This window comes from Aethalodelphis obliquidens, unplaced genomic scaffold (assembly GCF_003676395.1).
Source record: "Aethalodelphis obliquidens isolate GAN/ISIS:26980383/991018 unplaced genomic scaffold, ASM367639v1 scaffold80, whole genome shotgun sequence".
In the NCBI taxonomy this organism is placed as follows: domain Eukaryota; kingdom Metazoa; phylum Chordata; class Mammalia; order Artiodactyla; family Delphinidae; genus Aethalodelphis; species Aethalodelphis obliquidens.
Window position 1 is genome coordinate 2,227,642 of NW_020838024.1, and position 19,587 is coordinate 2,247,228.

The window sequence follows — 19,587 nt, forward strand, 5'->3', positions numbered from 1 at the left end:
CAACACTCTGTATATGAATAAAGGCTTACCAAAAGAAAAAAAAAAAAAAGGATTTTACCGGGAAAGGGAATCCTGCTTGGGGTGAGACAGTGCTGCTGAAGGCATAAATATGGGAAGCACACAGACCCCCAACTTCTCACAGTGTAGGATTTAAAAAAAATTGTTAGCGTATTTACTCATCAGAAACGTTCAAAAAAACCCGTTAATCTGAAAATTTTCCAAAGTTCCATTTGTGAACAGATCTGTGACCTACCACACAGAGGGATCTCTGCGGGCTTCCCCATCACCTTAGTCACACCCTGACAGGGCTGCCACGTCCCTCAGCCCTAATGGCATCACCAGATCTTCCACAGGCTGATGAACAGCTTCGCAGGCGTGACTGTGGTCATGGGGGTGGGGGGGGGTGGAGGCAAAATGCAGCTTCGGCTGCGACTGGAAGGAAACTGGTGATTGCAGGAAGAAGCACTTCCTAGGGCTGGACTCAGTTTCTGGTGGCACCTCCCCGATTGCTTCTTTATCCAGAAAGTCCCATAGATCGGGATTCCCTCAGGGTGGTGAGAGCTGGTTTGATGCCCTCAGGCTGTGAGCGTTTCCCCAGTCAGCCAGTCCAATACCATAGATGCCTTGTAAAAAGTTAATCAAACAGTGATTGGTAAATGTTTTGGTCAAAAGATCCTTTAGAGAAATTGATGGAAATTAAGGATTTCTCCCCCAGAAAAAGGCAAATGCACAAAACTCTCCCCACACTTTCAAGGGCTATTAGAACTCACTTTCACATGGATGATCTAGGGGTTTGTGGATCATACTTAGAGCCCCTCCTCTAGATGGCTGTCACCTGCTAGTAGAAGGTCAGATTAAAATGTCTCTAGACACAACTTCGGTCTGGGCATTTCATGATATTGCCTCTCAGTCCTCTGTTAAGAAGCATGACAGAAAAAAAAAAAAAAGCAGTTGTCGTAACTCGTGCTTTATGACTAGAACGGTTCACTTGCACATTGGCTGTTTCTGAAATATCCCTTGAGACCTTATTCAGCTCTTTTCACAAATGGCAGCAGTAATCACATAGATAAATCTACCTACCTAATTTGAAGGTCAGACAGGAAATTACTTTTTTTGGAAGAACCAATGGTGGCATTACACTTTTCTAATTAATCCCAACATGGAAATGATTCAATTTATTGGAGAAATCTGAATCTGAGGTGAACAAGTAAATGCATGCTGTTACAGCAAAGTGCTTCCCTCACCTCCTCCTGTTTCCAGTTCTAGGAGTTGGGCAGGGAGAGTGTGTCCTTATTTATTTTCCTGTGGTTGGCTTCCCCAGCTGGGCCTTCCAAGATTTTACCTAGTAAAATCTTAAAAAAAAAAAAAAAATCTGCATGGCATCCTTCCCAGCATTGTCCTGAACTCATTGCAATACTTCCATGAATGAAAATTTTATTTTCCTTCAGGGAGAAGAACAATAACAACATGCAAAAGTATAATGTAAAACTAATTTTTTTCTTTATTGAAAATACATCTACAAGGTAATGCTTCTCAGTCCACACTGGGTGCATGTAATATGCAGAGCCTGTGATGGGCTGGCAAGAGGGTCATCCCAGAGGACCTGCTTTCCATAAGAGATGGTTAGTATAAAAAAGATCACATTGTGTAACAGTTAATTTGACACGATTAATTTTTACTCTACTGGTGTCATGACAGCCATGTACATTAACTTTTGTAGTGTATTTCCCAAATAGAGCCTTGACATTAAATGGTTACTCTACCACAGCCTAATGTTAACTTTTGTACACATGTATGTAATGCTCGCGATCTATGTAAAAACATCTCTAATTGTATATCAGAGGATGTATGTCTAGATTTTCAATCTGTTAGCATAATTAAGTCCATTCCTCACCATTTTCAGTCAGAAACTCAAACACAGCTGGTATTGTCTGACAGCTCGCACTTCACATCTTTGACTGGATACTCCTTAGAGGGTAAAAAAATAATCTCCTCTAAACCTGGTAGCTGCCTTGCCTGAAACTAATACCCCTAGTGTTTTTTTTGTCTTGGAACCACACTGACATGACTTCATACTGATTCATCTTCTACGGTTTCTCTCAGGGACGCAAACCAAACCAAACCAAACCCCACTTCAGCTGAAGGTTTTAAATGATTTGGTGAATGGAGTTCCAACACAAAGAGATATCTTGTTTCTGTCATTCTAAGAACTTTTGATGATAGTCAAAAACCTTTTCAAATAAGAGACCACCCACCCGGTTCATGGACCTCTAGTGGAGAGAGAGCTCATTCATTTGACTTCTTTAAAACGTATAAGAAGTGACCTTATATTTTGATCTGCAGACTTCCTTAAGGAATGATTTTTGAACTGAAAAGAAAAAGTGTTTCAGGTTAAAAAAAAAAAAAAAAAAAAGAACCTCTCCTTTTAAAAAAAACCTTCCTTAAAGATGACTTATAATCTTGGTGTTTTAAAATCCTCTCTTTATAATGTCAGCCATGCTCCGTTCTTTCCTGGCGATCTTTAGTGTTCCATAGTAAGACCGTGAGCACCCTTGCTAAGTTGCTAGTCTTACGTTTTATTTTCTAAAAGTCTATGGTCAGTTGAGGAGTGGTGGGAGATATCCTTCCCAAAGTAGTCCCTTTAGTTTGTGAAGAGTAGGAAAGAAGGGAATACTTCCCCTGTTGGGAAGAACTAAGCAGAGTTTCGTGAACAATTCCACTCCTGGAAGGGCCTCCAGCCAGGTGACTTGTGTAACTGACATTTTGGACCCAGGATCTGGTAAACCACACAGCCATCCTGCCCCCACTTAGAAATGTTCGTTCCCAATAAATGTCTATTCTGAAAGTCTCACGCTCCATGGAATGAGACTTGCTACAGGATGTTCTCTGGGGAAATGGAGGGCAGGCTCTTTTACGGTGCCACAGGATTTTTGGGTGAGAATCGACCATAAAGGCATCTAAGGAACTCGCTCATTTTACAGATGGGAACACTGAGGCCTAGAGATGAGACGTAACTTGCCCATGGCCACATGGAAATTTCACTTTCTGCGCCTCCTCACAGCTGTGCTGGGTGTGTATTTGTATTGTCCTGCTACTAATAAAATAAGGACACAAATCATAAGAGAAAGGAAAAAAAAAAACCCTTGTAATGACCAACCGATAACCCATTGCTGATCAAGTTGTTTTGTCTTGATACTAAAACTGAATTGTATTCTGAAGGATTCTTAAATTCTGAAAGTTGATTTAAAACCATGTTTTTAGCCTAGTATTTGTTTTGACTCTTTAATTTGTAAGAACTATCACATTTACAGGATTGCGTGCCACATAAACTTGTAAGATCTGATCAAGACTATTTTTGATCTCAGTACCTTATTAGATAAGACTAACATGAAATGACTTAAAAATTTCAAACATGGGATGAAAACTATACATTTTGGCCACTGCAAAATCCCCCCTTGTTTTTGGATGAATATTTCCCAATCCTATCAGGGCAGGGAGGAAAAGGGAGGTAAAGGGCTGACTGGAGAGAATGAGTTGAAATGAGATGGAAACATTGTATAATGGTTTTCAAACACCTGGTGCTCTAGGAAGCATTTCTTTGTGTTAGTCTACATCTTGGTCTCACTATCAATGGATTTCTCAATTTCGCTTTCCTGGGCAATCAGCTGATATGGTTTCTTCATTTCATTCTCTTCAATCACTGAGTTACCCATTTCGACGTCCCGGTTCTTCAGTTCATGTCGTGACAAGTGTTCAACAATGCCGGCTCCCAGGGAGTCTCCCAGCACGTTGGTGGTAGTACGAAGACGGTCCCTGGGGAAGGGAGGGGTGGAAGGAAAAGCGAGGCTCCTGTGAACATCACGGGATTTCAGCTCATGTTTTGAACCAGCTGGCTAAGTCACTGGGGGCATCTCTTAAAATTCTGCTTGGTGTAGCCACCCACTGCATCATTCCATAATAGACACATAACATTCAAAATTGTAGTTACTAATATATATCCGTATAATTAATAACTTATATAACTTATAACTAAGGATATATATTAGTATTAATTTTCAGTTACTAATTAGAGTATCAACAGTAGGAATGACCCTCCCCTTTCTCCTTTTATTTAAAATTTTTCTTTGGTTCTCTTTCCTACCACTCACTTTCCTTTTACCAGAAGGTCTCAGAAGTGTGATCTAGAGACCCCTGGGGGTCCCTGAGGCAAAAACAATTTTCATAATAATGCTAAGATGTTATTTGCCCTTTTCCCTCTCATTTTCTCATGAATGTCTGTCTAGTGGAATTTTTCGAACAAACAACACAACACCAAAGATAACACAACAGATTGAATGCAGAAGCAGTTAGTCTTGTATTAAGCTAGACATTAAGGAGATTTGCAAAAATGTAAAATGGTATCATTCTTTTCCCTAAATTTTTGGTTTGGAAAATGATATTTTTCCATAAAAATGTTATATATGTTAACATGTAATGAATGGATTATTGTAACCTTTAAATGAATTTAACATTTAAAAAATGCCTAAGTTTTTCTAACATGATAAATATTGATAGATATGACCCACACAGATAAAAGCTTTGGGGGTCGTCAATTTTTAAGTGTAAAGGGGTTGTGAGACTAAAAACTTTGAGAACCACAGCTTTATATTATAAAAGTCTTCACATGAGTCAAGTAGTGGCTGTGGGCCAGACAGTGAGCTGAATGCTTTCCATGTGTCAATGCATTTAATTCTCACAGCACCACCGGGAGGTAGACGACATTATTGACTTCATTCTGCAGAGAAGGAAAGTAGGGTGGCTGGGTAATCTGGCCGGTGCCACACAGGGGCAGGACACAAACCCAGATCCAAGTGACCATGGAACTCATGCTCTCAAGTAATTATCTTCCCCCCACTTATTGTGCCTTGAGAACACTGAACTTTTTGTGGCCATTAGATCTACCTCATGGAGTCTATGTAGACTCCAACACCTACTGTGTCCTTCTAGGCTGTCACCTTGGGCATCCTGGGGAGCAATTGTAAATGGAAGGAAAAGAAAAGAGGCAGAGAATGTTAGCTGGAAGGGTGAGGGAAAAAGGGCAGAGGGGTGGGCCCTAGAGGTTAGGGTCTGAGGGCGCTTTTCTTGAAACTTTCCTCAGAACCAAAAATCAATTCCACTTAATGACGCCAGCTCTCTTCCCACTGTCTGCACAGCTGCCCCACTCGCTGTTGGGGTCAGATGGGAACATCTGCACTATATTATGCCATTGGAATGGGAAGCACAAGAAGAAAGCCTGAGGCAGCCTGGGAGGCCCGCTGTTCGGTCCCAGCCGCCATGGGGATGTGTTGTGCAATTCAGAAATGGCTTTGCTGATTTATGTTGGCTTTGTAGACAACGGGTTTCCCAATCCCCGAATGGTTTTATAGAGCGAGAAGCGTAGCAGCCAGATGTGCCCCGAAGGCTGATAAGGGAGAGTGTGCATGGCGCCCGGGGCTTGGTGGCCAGATGATGGCAGGGATCAGGCAGGGAGGACAATTTAATTACAGGCCAAGCCTCCCCTCTTCATGGAGCCCTTTGGCAGGGGCGCCAGGCTGCTGGTGCCCTAGGATGACAGAGGAGAGCCCCACGACAGCAAGCCGAATGCAGTCCGAGCGTACTCACAGGAACCAGTCCACTGCGATGATGAGCGTGATGTCGTCGGTGGGCAGGCCCACAGATGTCAGCACGATGACCATGGTGACCAGGCCCGCCTGAGGAATCCCAGCTGCCCCGATACTGGCAGCCGTGGCTGTGATACTGTTAGAGGAAGTCCCCAAACAGAAAACATTTGTTTAAATCTCCCGAGATAGAGAGCAGACCCTGTAAAACATGCATAGGGGCGATGTCTGACTTGCCAAGTTAACATAAGAGGACGTGCTTTAGAAAACTGTAAGTGAGATGGTGTAAAACCCATTGAGCTAATAATCATATTAACTGATATTTATCAAATGCCTATTACGTGCCTCCTGATTTGTTAAGCATGGATTACCTCATTTGTTTCTCACAACAACCCTTAGGAAGTTGGTCCTGTTCTTACAGCTGTTTCTAAATGAGGAAACTTGTGCCTATATACTTTTTCACGTACCTGGAAGTATTTTGCAAGGTCTAAAATACTGTACAGTTACAAAAACAATTTGTTTCTAATAATTCCCCTATCCAAGCAGAGGGTTGTAAAGATACTGAACTTTACAGTATGGTTACTTTGGTCAGAAAAAAATCAAATTTATTAATTCAAAAGCAAAATGATTTATGAACAAGGTTCTGTAGCACTAGCAATATATATATATATATATATTTTTTTTTTTACTAGCAATATTTTTTATGGAGGCAGTGTGAACCTCATTTGTAAGGCACATAACCTGTCTGGGACTCAGTTTGTTAAATATCTATTTGATAGGCTTACGTGAGAATGTGAAAATATTTTTTGAATAATAAAGTATTACCTAGTTATAAAGTGGTATTCATAAAGTAATAAGCCTGTGGAAGAGACTTCATAGTTCCCCTGCATTGTTCCCCTTGTATAGAATGTTTAGATGTTTAGATGTTTAGATTGTTTAGAATTTAGATTGTTTAGAATGTTTAGAATGTTTAGATTGTTCCCCTTGTATAGAATGTACTAGAATGTTTAGCTGGTGTATGGCCGCCCACAATGAAACTATATTTCCCAGCCTCCCTTGGAGCTTAAACTAAGTTCTGGCCAATAAGACATAGGTGAAAGTGATCAAGCAAATTGTAGGTTGTGTCATTCCTCCTCCTCCTCCCACTGGCTAAAATTTGGAGGTGATGTTGAGCCATCCTGGACCACCTGGATGAGGGTGATACCCCGGGGATGATAGAACCACAAGTTTTGGTCCCTTACACTGTAGAACACCTACCAGCCTGGAGGGCTTTGTGGAGTGGAGCTGCTCCACATGAGAGAGAAGTACAGTTCTATCTTGTTGAAGTCACTATAATTGTTATTATTATTTTTAACTCTGACACACGCAACTGAAACTTTTTCATAACGCAGGGCTTTTCAACCAGTATGTCAAGGTATGCCCGAGAATAGGTTATAGTGAACTGAGATATTGAGCTCCCAGCCCCAGTTTAGCTAGACTGGGCCTGGGGCTCCCAGAACCTCCAGGTCCGTCACCTCTGGCCATGATCAGCCCCATCATTTTTATCCCAATGCATCCTACAACTATTATCATTTCCCAATAGTACAAAATATGTATACAGAGTCTGACATAAATTATTTCTAAATAAACATATATAGACATACACACACAAATGTGAGGGAACTGATAGAGATTTAAAAAGACTAAAGTGACATAAAAACCAAATACAAGCCGTAAACCTGGATTTGATCTTAGTCTGTGGAAAAAGCTATACAAGATATTTTGAAACAACTGGGGAAATTTGAATATAGGCTGGATATTCCAGAAGTGTTTTTAAGAATCTTACTATTGTGGTTATGTAGGAAACTATCTTTATTCTTAGGTGATGCATGCTGAACTATGTACAATGAAAGAAGCAAAAATGGCAAAACGTTAACAGTTGTTGGTTCTAGGTAGAATATGTGTGTTGTAATATTCTTTAAACTTTCCTATGTATAAGACAATTTATAATAAAACTGTTGTGAAAAAACTAATTTATTTTGATTTCCAAATTGAATTGTTAATAATAATTAAAACACACACACACACACACACACACACACACACTAAAGAGCAGGGTCTGATCTGGATTGTGAGATTTTGTCTCCATTATACTCATTGGTCTGTTGTGCACGATGACTTTCATTAAGCAAAACGAAGGGACGATATTCACATGCGCACATGGATATGCCTGGACTGTCTCCAGAAGGATACAAAAGAAACCAGCAAGCAACAGTGGTTGCCCCTGGAGAAGGAAACTAAGAGATTAGTGGAAGGTAGGAGAAGGAAAATTACCTTTCACTAGACAGCTCAAATAATAGTTAAAAAATAGGGCTTCCCTGGTGGCGCAGTGGTTGAGAGTCCGCCTGCCGATGCAGGGGACACGGATTCGTGCCCCGGTCTGGGAAGATCCCACATGCCGCGGAGCGGCTGGGCCCGTGAGCCATGGCCGCTGAGCCTGCGCGTCCGGAGCCTGTGCTCCGCAACGGGAGAGGCCACAACAGTGAGAGGCTCACGTACCGAAAAAAAAAAAAAAAAAAGTTAAAAAAATAGTCCACAAAAGGAAAATTCTCAACCTATTTGTCAGTGTGCTCTGTCATATATACTGCCTAAAAGTTAACCCAAGAGAAAATGTTAATCCAGTTTTTGAAATGTATTTTTATTTTCTAATTTTTTCAATAAAAGCTAATGAATAATAAAAGCTAAAATTTCAATGCCTTTTATTGAAGTTTAACATTTTTTAAAAAGAGAAATATCCATACTATGTATTCTACAGATTTTAAAAAGGAAGAGCTGGATATGTTTATAGATGGTATACGGATGAGTAAATCAATCAAGTGGCAAGCAGTATGTATGGTATGATTCCATTAACTAAAAAAAAAAAAAAATGTGTGTATGTCTGTGCATTGGAAAAGGTCTTTGTACACCAAACAGTAACCCTGGCCACCTACAGAAAGATGAGGAGTCATGGTGGCAGACAAGTTTCACTTTTTACTTTATACATTTCTGTATTATTAGAAATTCATTATTAATAAATATGCACATCTGTAGTTTAAAAAAGTAAAAATCTCTAAATATCAAAAATAACACTGTTCCTATGAAGAGTCCCCTCTCCCAGTTTCTTCACTCAAGCCCTGATCGCCGGCTCATCATTTAAAGTCGTTCTTAAGAAAAGGTCGTATAGAATGTTCCTTGTACCTGATTGTAATAATCTGTCCAAAGTTCAGGTCGAAGTTGTTAACTTGCGCAATGAAAATGGCAGCCAAAGCCTCATAGAGGGCCGTCCCATCCATGTTAATGGTGGCCCCTACTGGGAGCACGAATCTGGTGACACGTTTGTCCACGCCATTGTTCTCTTCCAGGCACTTGAAGGTGATGGGTAGGGTGGCAGAGCTGAGCACAGTAAAACAGGACATGTCAGCTGACCATCCTGACAGTTCAGACTGTGCCTGTCCGTTTTGGTATTTTGGACAGAGAGTTCCTTCCTTTCCCATATCCTAAGTGAAAGGGAACTAAGTCAGCACTAGTATAAATAGGGGAACAGGGCTAGGGACAGTGGGTCCCCTCACGGGGTCATTTGGCAGCTCCCCTGCTTCTGGAGTCCTCTGTGAGGCATCACTTGTGATTACTCCCCATCCCCCAACAAGAGCCTGTGCCAACGCTCGGCCATCTCTCCCTTAGGCAAATGGCAACTGGACGAGGAAGATGAGAACGGGCAGGAAAGGATAGCTGATTTCCATTTTGTCCCCTGAAAGGGTATATAGCCAGCTAGTCTTTGAATCCCAACTAGGTCTGACTAGCATTGGAGTCAAAAAGCCAATTCCTATGTCTGGACATTTAAAACCTGGAAAAACACACCCCCGCCCCTCAGTCTGAAGGTTCTGGTTCAAAGTAAAGTTTGAGATACATTTTCTGATAGAAATAAGCCACGGATGTATGCGTACCTGGAGGAGGTTCCCAGAGCCGTGATGAGCGCTTGCAGCAACCCGCCGATGAAAACCCAGGGGTTTTTCCGTGTTACCAAGAAGTAGAGGAGGGGCAGGACAATGACCGCATGGATGAGTAAGCCCACGATGACTGTCACTGTGTACATGGCAAGCTGCCCGCCAATGACTCCCATGTCTTCCATCTCAACAATTTTCCCTGCAATCAGGAAGAGGATGCCCAGAGGGGCGTACCTATGCAGAAGCAACACACGCACAGTTGGAAGTCTGATTTCCAACAAGCTATTCCACAGAAATTACCAAGTGATAAGAAAAAGTCAGAGGGTTGACTTCCAAACTTCTCTGCGCAGAATACTATGAGGACTTGCAGAAACTATGAACTTCTTTCTTTTCTTTTTTAAAATATAAATTTAAATATAACTAGTGCATAATTAGGCTTTCCTCTCACTCAGAATTTCTCTAGGTCACAATTCTTTTTTTCTCCTAAACCAGAAAAAAAAGGCAGGTTCAGAGGTTTTGCTACTCACCTCTTTTTTTTCCTAAATAACTGTCATTTCACCACACCTGGGTCACTTTGGGGGTCCTCAGATGCCACCATCCCCCCATCCTGCTGTCTCCTGCTCCCCTGCTAAGTACTCTGAACAGTCAGAATCCACCAAACCAATATCCGGACTTCTGGGAGCATTTCCCACGTCGGAGCCTGACTCCCAAGCTAAAGCAAGATGCACACGATGGCATTTCAGTGTTTTAGATTTGCGGACAGCTCTCTTAATCAAGGACAACTTTTATTAGTTTTTCCCATATTACACACTACGTACAGTATTACTTAGTATCAATCTTTTTTTATTTAAATAAATGTACTCTAAGAGGAAATTGTATGTTACAATGCAAATGAAAAACTAGCACCATTTGCCATAAGTAGAAGGCAATCATAAAATAAATTCAGAGCTATCAAAGTTAATAACATGCATGTTTGTACTACCACAATCAGGTTATGGGTGTTCTAGTTAAGTAATTATTACCCACAGGCTGCTACTGCCATTTGTGATCTTTCGCCTGTAGACTCGAAAGAATGAACAACGGAGACATGAAATGTCTTGTACACATTGAATCAAGGCCCCGCTCTCTTTGTCCGATGTGTGCTGTAAACTACAACCCAACTCACATTACCCAAAACAGAGAAGCTGATCACCCTTCAGGAGAAGGGTCTGCTGGGAACTGTGGAGGACTTATTTCATATTGAAAAATACAATGGTTCTTTGAAAAGTCCTTTAAAAACACAGGCCAGGAAATTATAAGAGTACCTGTTTTCAGAAATGTAATAACTCAATGCTGAGTGTGCAGGCAAACGTACAGCTAGAAAAGCTACATGTGAGGTTCATTCAGCAGCCTTGAATAGGCTTCTTTCATAAAAGAGGTGAAAGGTGGAGGCATTTTAATAATATGAAGATAAATGTCCACTTTCAGCTCTGCCAAGATTTCCAAGGAGGGCCCCCAGCATTTCAATGGGGACTCCTGGGGAGACGACATTCTGATCATCTTTGTGCCCCCAAGTTCATATCCTTCTTGAACAAACTCCTGAAAAATGGATTTCTCTGGGCTTTGGGGGCAATAAAGACAAAGGATATTTTTAATCATGATGGTGAGGGCTTTTCTTAGAAATGGATGTTTTCCTGCCTCAGGTGCCAAGAGGGAGTCTGGATTTAAAACAAAGGAAAAAGGGAAAGCAACCCTCACAGGAGGCTTAAACCTATCACAGGGTTCTCTCCCTGCTGGGGAGAGTTTACTTTCCAAGGTCAATGTTCCTCTGTGGATTTAGTCTTTTCCTTTGTCTCCTGCTCTCAACTTTCTTTGAAGGAAGTTGTGTTATAAATTGTGGCTTGGCCTTCCATAATACTTCCCGTGAGTCCTTCAGGCTTGACGCAGAGTGGCTATTTACACTTCTTTCTTAGGACTGAAATGGAGGAGAGCAGAGCTCGGTTTTTCTGATGGTCTAGGGGTTTTTCCCTCTCCTGGGAATGCTCTTCTCTCAGTACTTTGTATGGCTAGCTGATCACCCACCTCCTCAGAGGCCTTTCTGTCCCATCCAAGGCAAATTTTAAGCCTCTGCTCCAGTCACTTTTTATCACCTCACATCATATTACGTGAAAGAAAACCTCATGTTTTATTATTATTTTTTTCCATAGCACTTGTGACTAAAGCACATGGATGATTTGTTTGTTTGTTTAAGAATGTAAGATCCACACAAGGTCCTACTGTATAGCACAGGGAACTATATTCGATATCTTGTCATAAACTGTAGTGGAAAAGATTTTTAAAAAAGAGAATGTAAGATCCAGGACATCCTTGTCTGTCTTCTTCATTGCTATATCCATGGCACCTGGCATTAAATGCTTGGTATACAGGAGACAATCAATAGGAGAATGAATAACTAATTAGTTATCAAATGGAGGGATGAGGAATGGTATCCCATCAGTGCTGGAGTAAGGGAGTTGACACTTTTCAAAAACAAGGAAGCAAACTTATGCAGACAGGCTTGCAGATATGTTCAAGGCCACTACCAGCCCAGAAAGTTACTGATTTTCTTGTGCTTATCCGAATGAGATCATTGCAATTGGCCATCCTGCCTGGTGGCATCTTCCTCAGTACAGAACACAAGTTGATGGCAATAAGCATCTTCTAGATAGCATACATAGCAAATGGAAATACATACCACATTATCACCGCTACCAATCTCATGATGGCTTCGTTAAGAGAATCAAAGAACTCTCTCAGGGCCTGGCCCTGCTCCTTCATGTTTCCAATCACAAATCCGAAGCACATGGAGAAGACAACTAGTCCCAGGGCATTGACCCCATTCACAGACCCTGGCACTGGGACTAACTCCTCTGTGATCCTCGTCAGAGTCTCCATGGCCTCTGACACATTATTTATCACGGCACCCACAAGTGTTTCATTGGACTGGATGGGCACTTTAAAGCTTCTCTTCTCATAGTTGGTTTTAAACTTAAAAAGAAAAGGCACAACAGGGATTAAAGGTAATTTTTGCTTTCTTCTTTTGTACTTTTTGCTCGGATTTTCTATAATGATATACATTACCCCAAATTCAGAGAAAAGCGTTACACAAAGTATCTATCTACCCTGTCTGTCTGTCTATCTATCTATCTATCTATTTATCTTCTATCTATTTACTTATTATCTATCTAATCTGTGACAAACCTCTACTACTTCCTCAGCACAGACAAACACACACACACACTCAAATACACAACACACCATAATAGGAAAGAGGTTGAAGATGGAGTAAACAGATACAAGTGCTTCTGCTTTTTTCTGAAACCCTAATAAAATGACTATAAATTCAAATATTCACAATAACCCCTTTACCCTCTATGGGTTCATGTTAGGGGATCATGGACAAATCACCTAACATCCCCTTGCTCATATTCCACAGCTGTGAAACAGGGATAACTGTGCTGGTTCTACCTCACAGTGTTGTTGTAATGATCAAATTAAACAGAATATATGAGAACATCTGGTAAACTTTAAAGCACTATGCTAATGTTGGCTAGTGGCGCTCAATAACAAAGCCCTTCAGGGACTAGACTTAGTTGGAGACTTTGGTGAATATTAAACAATTTAACATCCCCAAAACAACATTCTTCAAAGTATTCCTGATAGTATTAGTTCTTAAGAATAGTTGGGTGAATAATAGTTGAGGATGACAACCCCGTTCTCAAGTCTATAGAAGAGTCTCCTCTTATTCAAGAGATGGTCTTTTCCCTATAGCTTCTGCATAGAGGCCCCAGACAGAAAGGGCTGAGTGTATTACTGTGGCTATTTGAAACAATTAAGCCCATCTCTCTATGATTTTTAACGAGAGCAGAATTTCTGGCCTTCACATTGATGGAGATAAAGCACCAGAGAGAGTAATAATCTACGGATGTTGACTGGATCTACAGTCTAGGTGAAGAAAGCACAGCTGTACACGAAGGGCTGGGCCATTTCTCTACAAAGAGTAAATGGGAGACTTTTTTGTCCAGTGGGAAAGCACTATTCCCAAACAAGGACATGGCCAGCTGTCAATACTGTAGACATATTCCCTAAACAATCAGTGGCACTGCCCGTAATTTTAACAAAGAAACTGACACCTTTTTGTCAGTCAGCTCTCAAATCTCTATTCTGCTGGGGTGCTTATGCATTTTATGGATTGTCTAGGGTGAATTTTCAATCCCAATTAGCCTTTCCTACACCTCCAACTCTTTCCCCTTAGACACAGTTTGCAGCCTACACAGAAATTGCAACCTCATTTGCATTCTGATCTAAGACAAATAGATCTGGGATGATACATTTGCTTCCCTTTCAAAATCCTGTAAATGCAATCCCAAACCAAATACAATAAATCTTCCTGAGTCAGCACTTTTCCCAGCGTTGCTAGAAATCAGCATTTTTGATGTCACCTAGTGCCAGCTGACTAACTGGAATAGTCAGCTCCGTGGTGCTGGGGTTGGCTGGCTGGGTTGAAAGGGGTTTATTATTTATGATTATAGTTGTTTTGAATAAAGAGAGTTAGATTTTGCCCTTGCAGGCTTTTTTTGTTTTATTTAAATAAAGAAGGAATTCTGTTTGAATTTTGCAGTGCGCACATGCATTACCTATTAAAAATGGTCAATACAAATTTTAAAAAGGGAAAAAAGCAAAGAGTGTAAAACCTGGTCCTCCACGAGTTCGGAGTTTGATTTTGTTTGTTTTACAGATCCCAAGCACAAGGGTTAGGGAATTACAACAAGGGTGAAGTGACACCATCTGGAGAAATGTTCGGGAGCTATTATTTAACAACTAGAATGTCTAGTTGTTTCCCTTTTAACATCTTGGGCAACAAAGCTTTTTTGTTCAGGTGACGTTAGAATGAACTTTACTAATTTTATCCCCTAATAGTAAAATGTATTTGTGTCTTCAACACAGAGAGCCAAGAGTTGCTTGGATTTGGGGCTAAAGGGAACTGGATTTCACTATGGCCTCCTGCTAGGTGTCTCATCAGCCTGGATACCCCTTCCCAGGAAGCAGAACAGAATGCAGAAGCAGAAAGAGGATGGAATTTGAAATCCACACAATGAATTTGAATTCAGGTCTGCCATTTACTACCTGTGAAATCTCACACCTACTACATAACCTCTCTGAATTATCATAGATAAGTTGTCTCATCAATGAAATGAAGACAATGATACCCGTCATATTTATGTGAAGAGTAAATATAACATTAGTGCTTGGAAAAGAGGGGACATTCAATACATGATGGTGGCAGTGCTTCCTGATGTGGTTCCTCCTTTAGAATCTCTAAGGCCCTTAGTAGACTTTTAAAAAAACAACCCATTGATTTTTAAAATCAAACCCAGAAACTTGAATAATCTCCCTAATCTTTAAAGCAAGCTGTAAATATATCTTATACTGGAGTTTGCTTGCTTGGTGAGCTTTTGTTTATGGGCTATGGGGGAGAGGAGAGAGAGTCTCCTGATTAGCCTTCTTAATAATTAACAGAGACTTAATGAGTCATTTGTATGCAAGACATACAGTGTCTGGCAACTAATTAAGCCTTCAGTACAGGGAAGACCACCCCCCTCCTCTCCTAATTCCCCAGAAAACTCTAGTGCTTTCCATCCACTTGGCAAGAGAAGTGTTTCTTACTACAGAGAAATGGGAAAAAATTAAATTAAATTAAAAAGAGAACCCTACTCTGTTTGGTACACCAAAGAGGAATTTTAAAGGTGAATTAGTAGCTGTGTTTACCTGTTTAAAGCAAGCTTCCACCAGATTTGGAGGGAACATATTCCTGCAAAGAAAATAATGGTCACTTGAAAAATTCCCAAATAATAAATTAGTTCCTTAAATACTTTTTCATTGTGTCTAAGGTAAAGATGGCACTGAAATAAGCAGCAAATGGAAAAAGAGAAAGATTTTGGTGGATCTTATGCAATGGGACATAGGTCATCCCTCAGTGTGGCCCATGTAGTTCAAGGAAGTCCCGAATTCAACTCATCTGTCCTCTTGTCAGACAATGGGATTTTTCATTCCAACATCAAACCCTGCTCCTAGGAAAAACCCAAGCGAGAATGGAAATGCCTTTATCATAAGCATTCTGGTTAACTGAGGTATTATTCAATAATGGCCATTTTGGTATCACGCCATGTGTTTAAGGACCAAGTGCTCCGAATCAAACGTCACGGTTAGACTGTTCTCCACAGAGTCCTCCCAAAGGCCCTCTGGGGGATGAGATATTGACTCTGAATTGCTAGAGCTTCTGAGGCTCTTTGGTGACCAACAGGGAGAGGGCCCACAAAATTTGAACTTGAGGCCCATGTGGCAGGGTTTGTTACTGCCTCAGTGCAGTGTTTGTGTTCATGGTGGGGAAGAAGTAAGGGGCAACACTCTCGCTGGGGAATCTCTAGCCAGCTGTATGACCTTGGCTAAGTCATGGCACCCATGTAGGTCTCAGCTGACTCATCTGTTAAAGAGGAGATTGGAGTAAACTATCACTAGGGCTCCAAGACTAAAGACTGCGGGAGAAGGAGACATGACCCAGGCAGCTGGAGAGTCTGAGATTCCAGCAGGTGTGTGTCATCAATCAGATTTTAGGGTTATAAACTCTGGTTTCCTCCTACTGCCTAGACCAGGGGTCCCCAGCCGCCGGGCTGTGGAGCAGGTGGTGAGCAGTGGGCCAGCCAGCAAAGCTTCACCTGCCGCTCGGCATCGCTCGCATTACCGCCTGACCATCCCCACTCCCCAGCCCCCGTCCGTGGAAAAATTGTCTTCCACGAAACTGGTCCCTGGTGCCAAAAAGTTGGGGATCCCTGGCCTAGACCATCCTGTTTCTTTGTCCTTCCCATCTATGCTCTATGGGTCTGTTTCTACAAACCCTGAGAGAAAAGTGAGTTTAGGAGATTCCAAGATAAATGCTCGAACCAGGTGTCTGGGTGGGGACAGGTTAGTCTTACACTTGTCACTGGGGCAAGGAGGGGCAGAAACACACCAGACAGAGAATGACAAGATCCCAATTCTTTAAATAAGGAGTAGAAATTATACAGAAAGAAAATATAATAAAATACCCCTAATCCAAACTCCCTGAGGGTAAAGTTCCTGAAAAAAAAATGGTGAAAAGCCTTAATTAATTGTACGAATTAAATAAAGTCATTATCATTGGGTGCCAGCTTGGTATGAAATAATACAGACTGACTTGTTACCTTCGGATAATTGCGATTAACTCCCTGAAAAGGGCTTTCAGGGAGGTACCGTGGGGCTGCCTTGTGCTTACATACAGATGATACAAAGTCACTCATGATAGGTGCTGCTGAAGAGACCCTTTGTTGCCCAAATCACTCTTGAATCTAGCAGCCACAGACCCATTCCTTGAGATGGCACGTGAACTCAAGTCCCTAGGAGGAGGTTCTCTCAGATAGTCGGTGGGGAATCCTTTAGAGTAGGTATCTAGGATTGGTAAGCCAGTCTGCAAGTACGTTGTAGAGAAGGGAGGAAAGGGCTAGGTTTGGGGAGGACAGCCTGGGTGGGCTACTTGCTGGAGGAATGCTAAGCAGGTGGGGCACTGAGAGGTCCGTGCTGAGATATCTTCCATTTGCCTTTCTCCATCCACTCTCCATCCTGCTCTGTGCCTGGGAGGCTGACCCCTCACCTTCTGGCTTCCTGTTGGGTTTGTCCAGTGTGAGGCGCTGACAGATCACAGGGCAGTGGGAGGAGAGAAGTGGATGTATATATTCTTCCGGCTCTCTCTCTGGCAGGTTGGGCAACAGCTTCCTCCCTCCAAATTAGAGCTGTAGCCCCTATCCTGAGGGTCCTTTCCCTCAGGACACAGCCCGTCCTGACTTCCAGTAATGGCTCCCTTCCTTTCCTCAGAGCCACAGGTGGTAACAAAACAGCTTCCTATTGCTGTTAGTCCTCTAGTGTCTCATCATCACTTGTAGCTTCCCTTTACCCTGCCCACACCTTTGCAAACCCTGTTCAGTGATCCTTCTGGGCTCGCAATACGCTTCCTACGAGCAACTGACCGATGCAAAGGCAAGTGTGGAGAGAGAGCAGGCAGGGAGGTGCCAGGCTCAAACTTGGGCTTACTTCTCAGTCTGTGTCCAACATATTCTATCCTCAAGTCTGTTTCAAGTATTAGATAAGCTAATTCGTGATCAGTGTACTGTTTGTGTATAAAACAATGCTAAAGAAGCCATCCTTTAGTCTTTTATTATTGATCTGCCAAATCCTTTCTTCACAAATAGTACAAAAGGAAAACCTTGGGACAGGTATGATCAGATGATCTCTAAAGTCCCTTCTGGAAATAAATTGTCGTGTACAATGGATGATGATACAGATCACAAGTTCCACATTAGAAGAGTCCAATGAACAGGTTATACTTGAAAGAAAAGTAGCCTTAGAGAGGAAGACTTGAGAAAAGTAGGTCAAGAATTATTGAAAGGCATTATGTTAAGTGAGATAAATCAGACAGAGAGAGACAAATACTATATGATTATCACTTATATGTGGAATCTAAAAAATACAACCAATTAGTGATTATAACAAAAAAAGAAGCAGATTCACAGATATAGAGAACAAACTAGTGGTTACCAGTGGGGAGAGGGAAGGAGGGGCTAATATAGGGGTAGGGGAGTAAGAGGTACAAACTATTAGGTATAAAATAAGCCACAAGGATATATGGTACAATGCAGGGAAGAAAGCCAATATGTTATAATAACTATAAATGGAAGATAACCTGTAAAAGCTGTGAATCACTATATTGTACACCCGTAACATATGTAATTGTACAGCAATATACTTCAGTAAAAAAGTCACACACACAAAAGAACTAGTAATATTGCAAGGTGAGCTGCACAGTTGAGAGGATGACTGAGTGCTCAGATTCCGAATCCTAAAAGCAGGGCTCTTAAATCCTTATCTTCTCCTTGCTCTTCTCACCTCTTTCACATGAGATCAGAAAACGGACACTTACTTCAATTTCTGTTAGAAAGAGGTAAAGATGTGACCTTCATTTCAAGCCCAGCAGAACTGGTTGAGTCAGATACCTCTTCTAGGGTTTGATCAGCTCCCCCAATAAGAGGAGTTGGGTGGTCAAAATATACCCAAAAGGATGGGCTTGCAAGGACGTACCTGATCAAGTCCAGGAAGGCGTCTGCAGCTGTCACTTGTACAATTTTGCCTTCTCTGTGCATGTTTTCCTTTGTGCCCTTCCCAGGATGGATGATGATGACAATGATTATGCCAATCACCACGGCAATGATGGTCGTAGTCATGTAATAGACTACAGCTCGCATCCCCATCTTCCCTGACGCCTTACTATCTAGGGCCGCCATTCCTGGGGAAGGCAAACAGAAGGAGATTTTCAGCAAATCAGTTCAGGGAATTTTCCAGTGGAAGGTCACGGGAAGAGCATTTCCTTCACCACTCCCCTACCCTCTCCCACCCAGCAATGGGATTTTATACATGTTATGAGAACTTGGCACCAAATTTAATCAGGCCGTCAACGAAAGGTGAAGGGAAAAAGCCATGGAATGGCTAGGCATCAGCTGTGTCAGCAAACACGTGATCACCTATTTTCTGCCCCAAGAATTGATATCATGTGGCTCTCTGATGGTTTGAAGGGGCAATCAAATTCTTTCCTAGGTTGCTACTAGTTGGGGAAGATGTGAGTGTTAATTAGTGAGTAGTGTGTGTGTGTGTGTGTGTGTGTGTGTGTGTGTGTGAAGAGATACCTTAAAAGATTTCTGGCAGAATAATCTAAGCATATCTCAAGTTCTGAGCACTGTGCAGACTCACACAGATTAACTGTCATTAAGTTCTTTTATAAGAATTATTATTTTATGTATGTACTTGGGAGTCTTTCTTTTGGGATATATTTACGTAAAATTTCAGCTATTCTAATCACCTACTGATTTATCTTCAATTTACATTTAAAGTAGGCCAAAGTTCTCGAA

At 41.6% G+C, this 19,587-nt stretch overlaps 1 protein-coding gene across 4 annotated transcripts in view; it reads right to left on the minus strand.

Moving 5' to 3' along the window:
- Positions 1-1,478: 1,478 nt before the first annotated feature.
- SLC1A3 (solute carrier family 1 member 3) overlaps positions 1,479-19,587 on the minus strand; it is a 75,082-nt gene continuing 56,973 nt past the window's right edge. For 2 of the 4 annotated variants that reach the window (XM_027092626.1, XM_027092627.1), the window contains 7 exons: positions 18,764-18,968; positions 15,386-15,428; positions 12,312-12,604; positions 9,599-9,832; positions 8,853-9,047; positions 5,641-5,775; positions 1,479-3,813 (listed from right to left, as the gene is read on the minus strand). In XM_027092626.1, the coding sequence (XP_026948427.1) occupies positions 3,609-3,813; positions 5,641-5,775; positions 8,853-9,047; positions 9,599-9,832; positions 12,312-12,604; positions 15,386-15,428; positions 18,764-18,968 (1,310 nt within the window). In that variant the 3' untranslated portion in view covers positions 1,479-3,608. Of the gene's footprint in view, positions 3,814-5,640; positions 5,776-8,852; positions 9,048-9,598; positions 9,833-12,311; positions 12,605-15,385; positions 15,429-18,763; positions 18,969-19,587 lie in introns of those variants that run through there. The other 2 variants (XM_027092628.1, XM_027092629.1) reach the window with 2 other exon arrangements.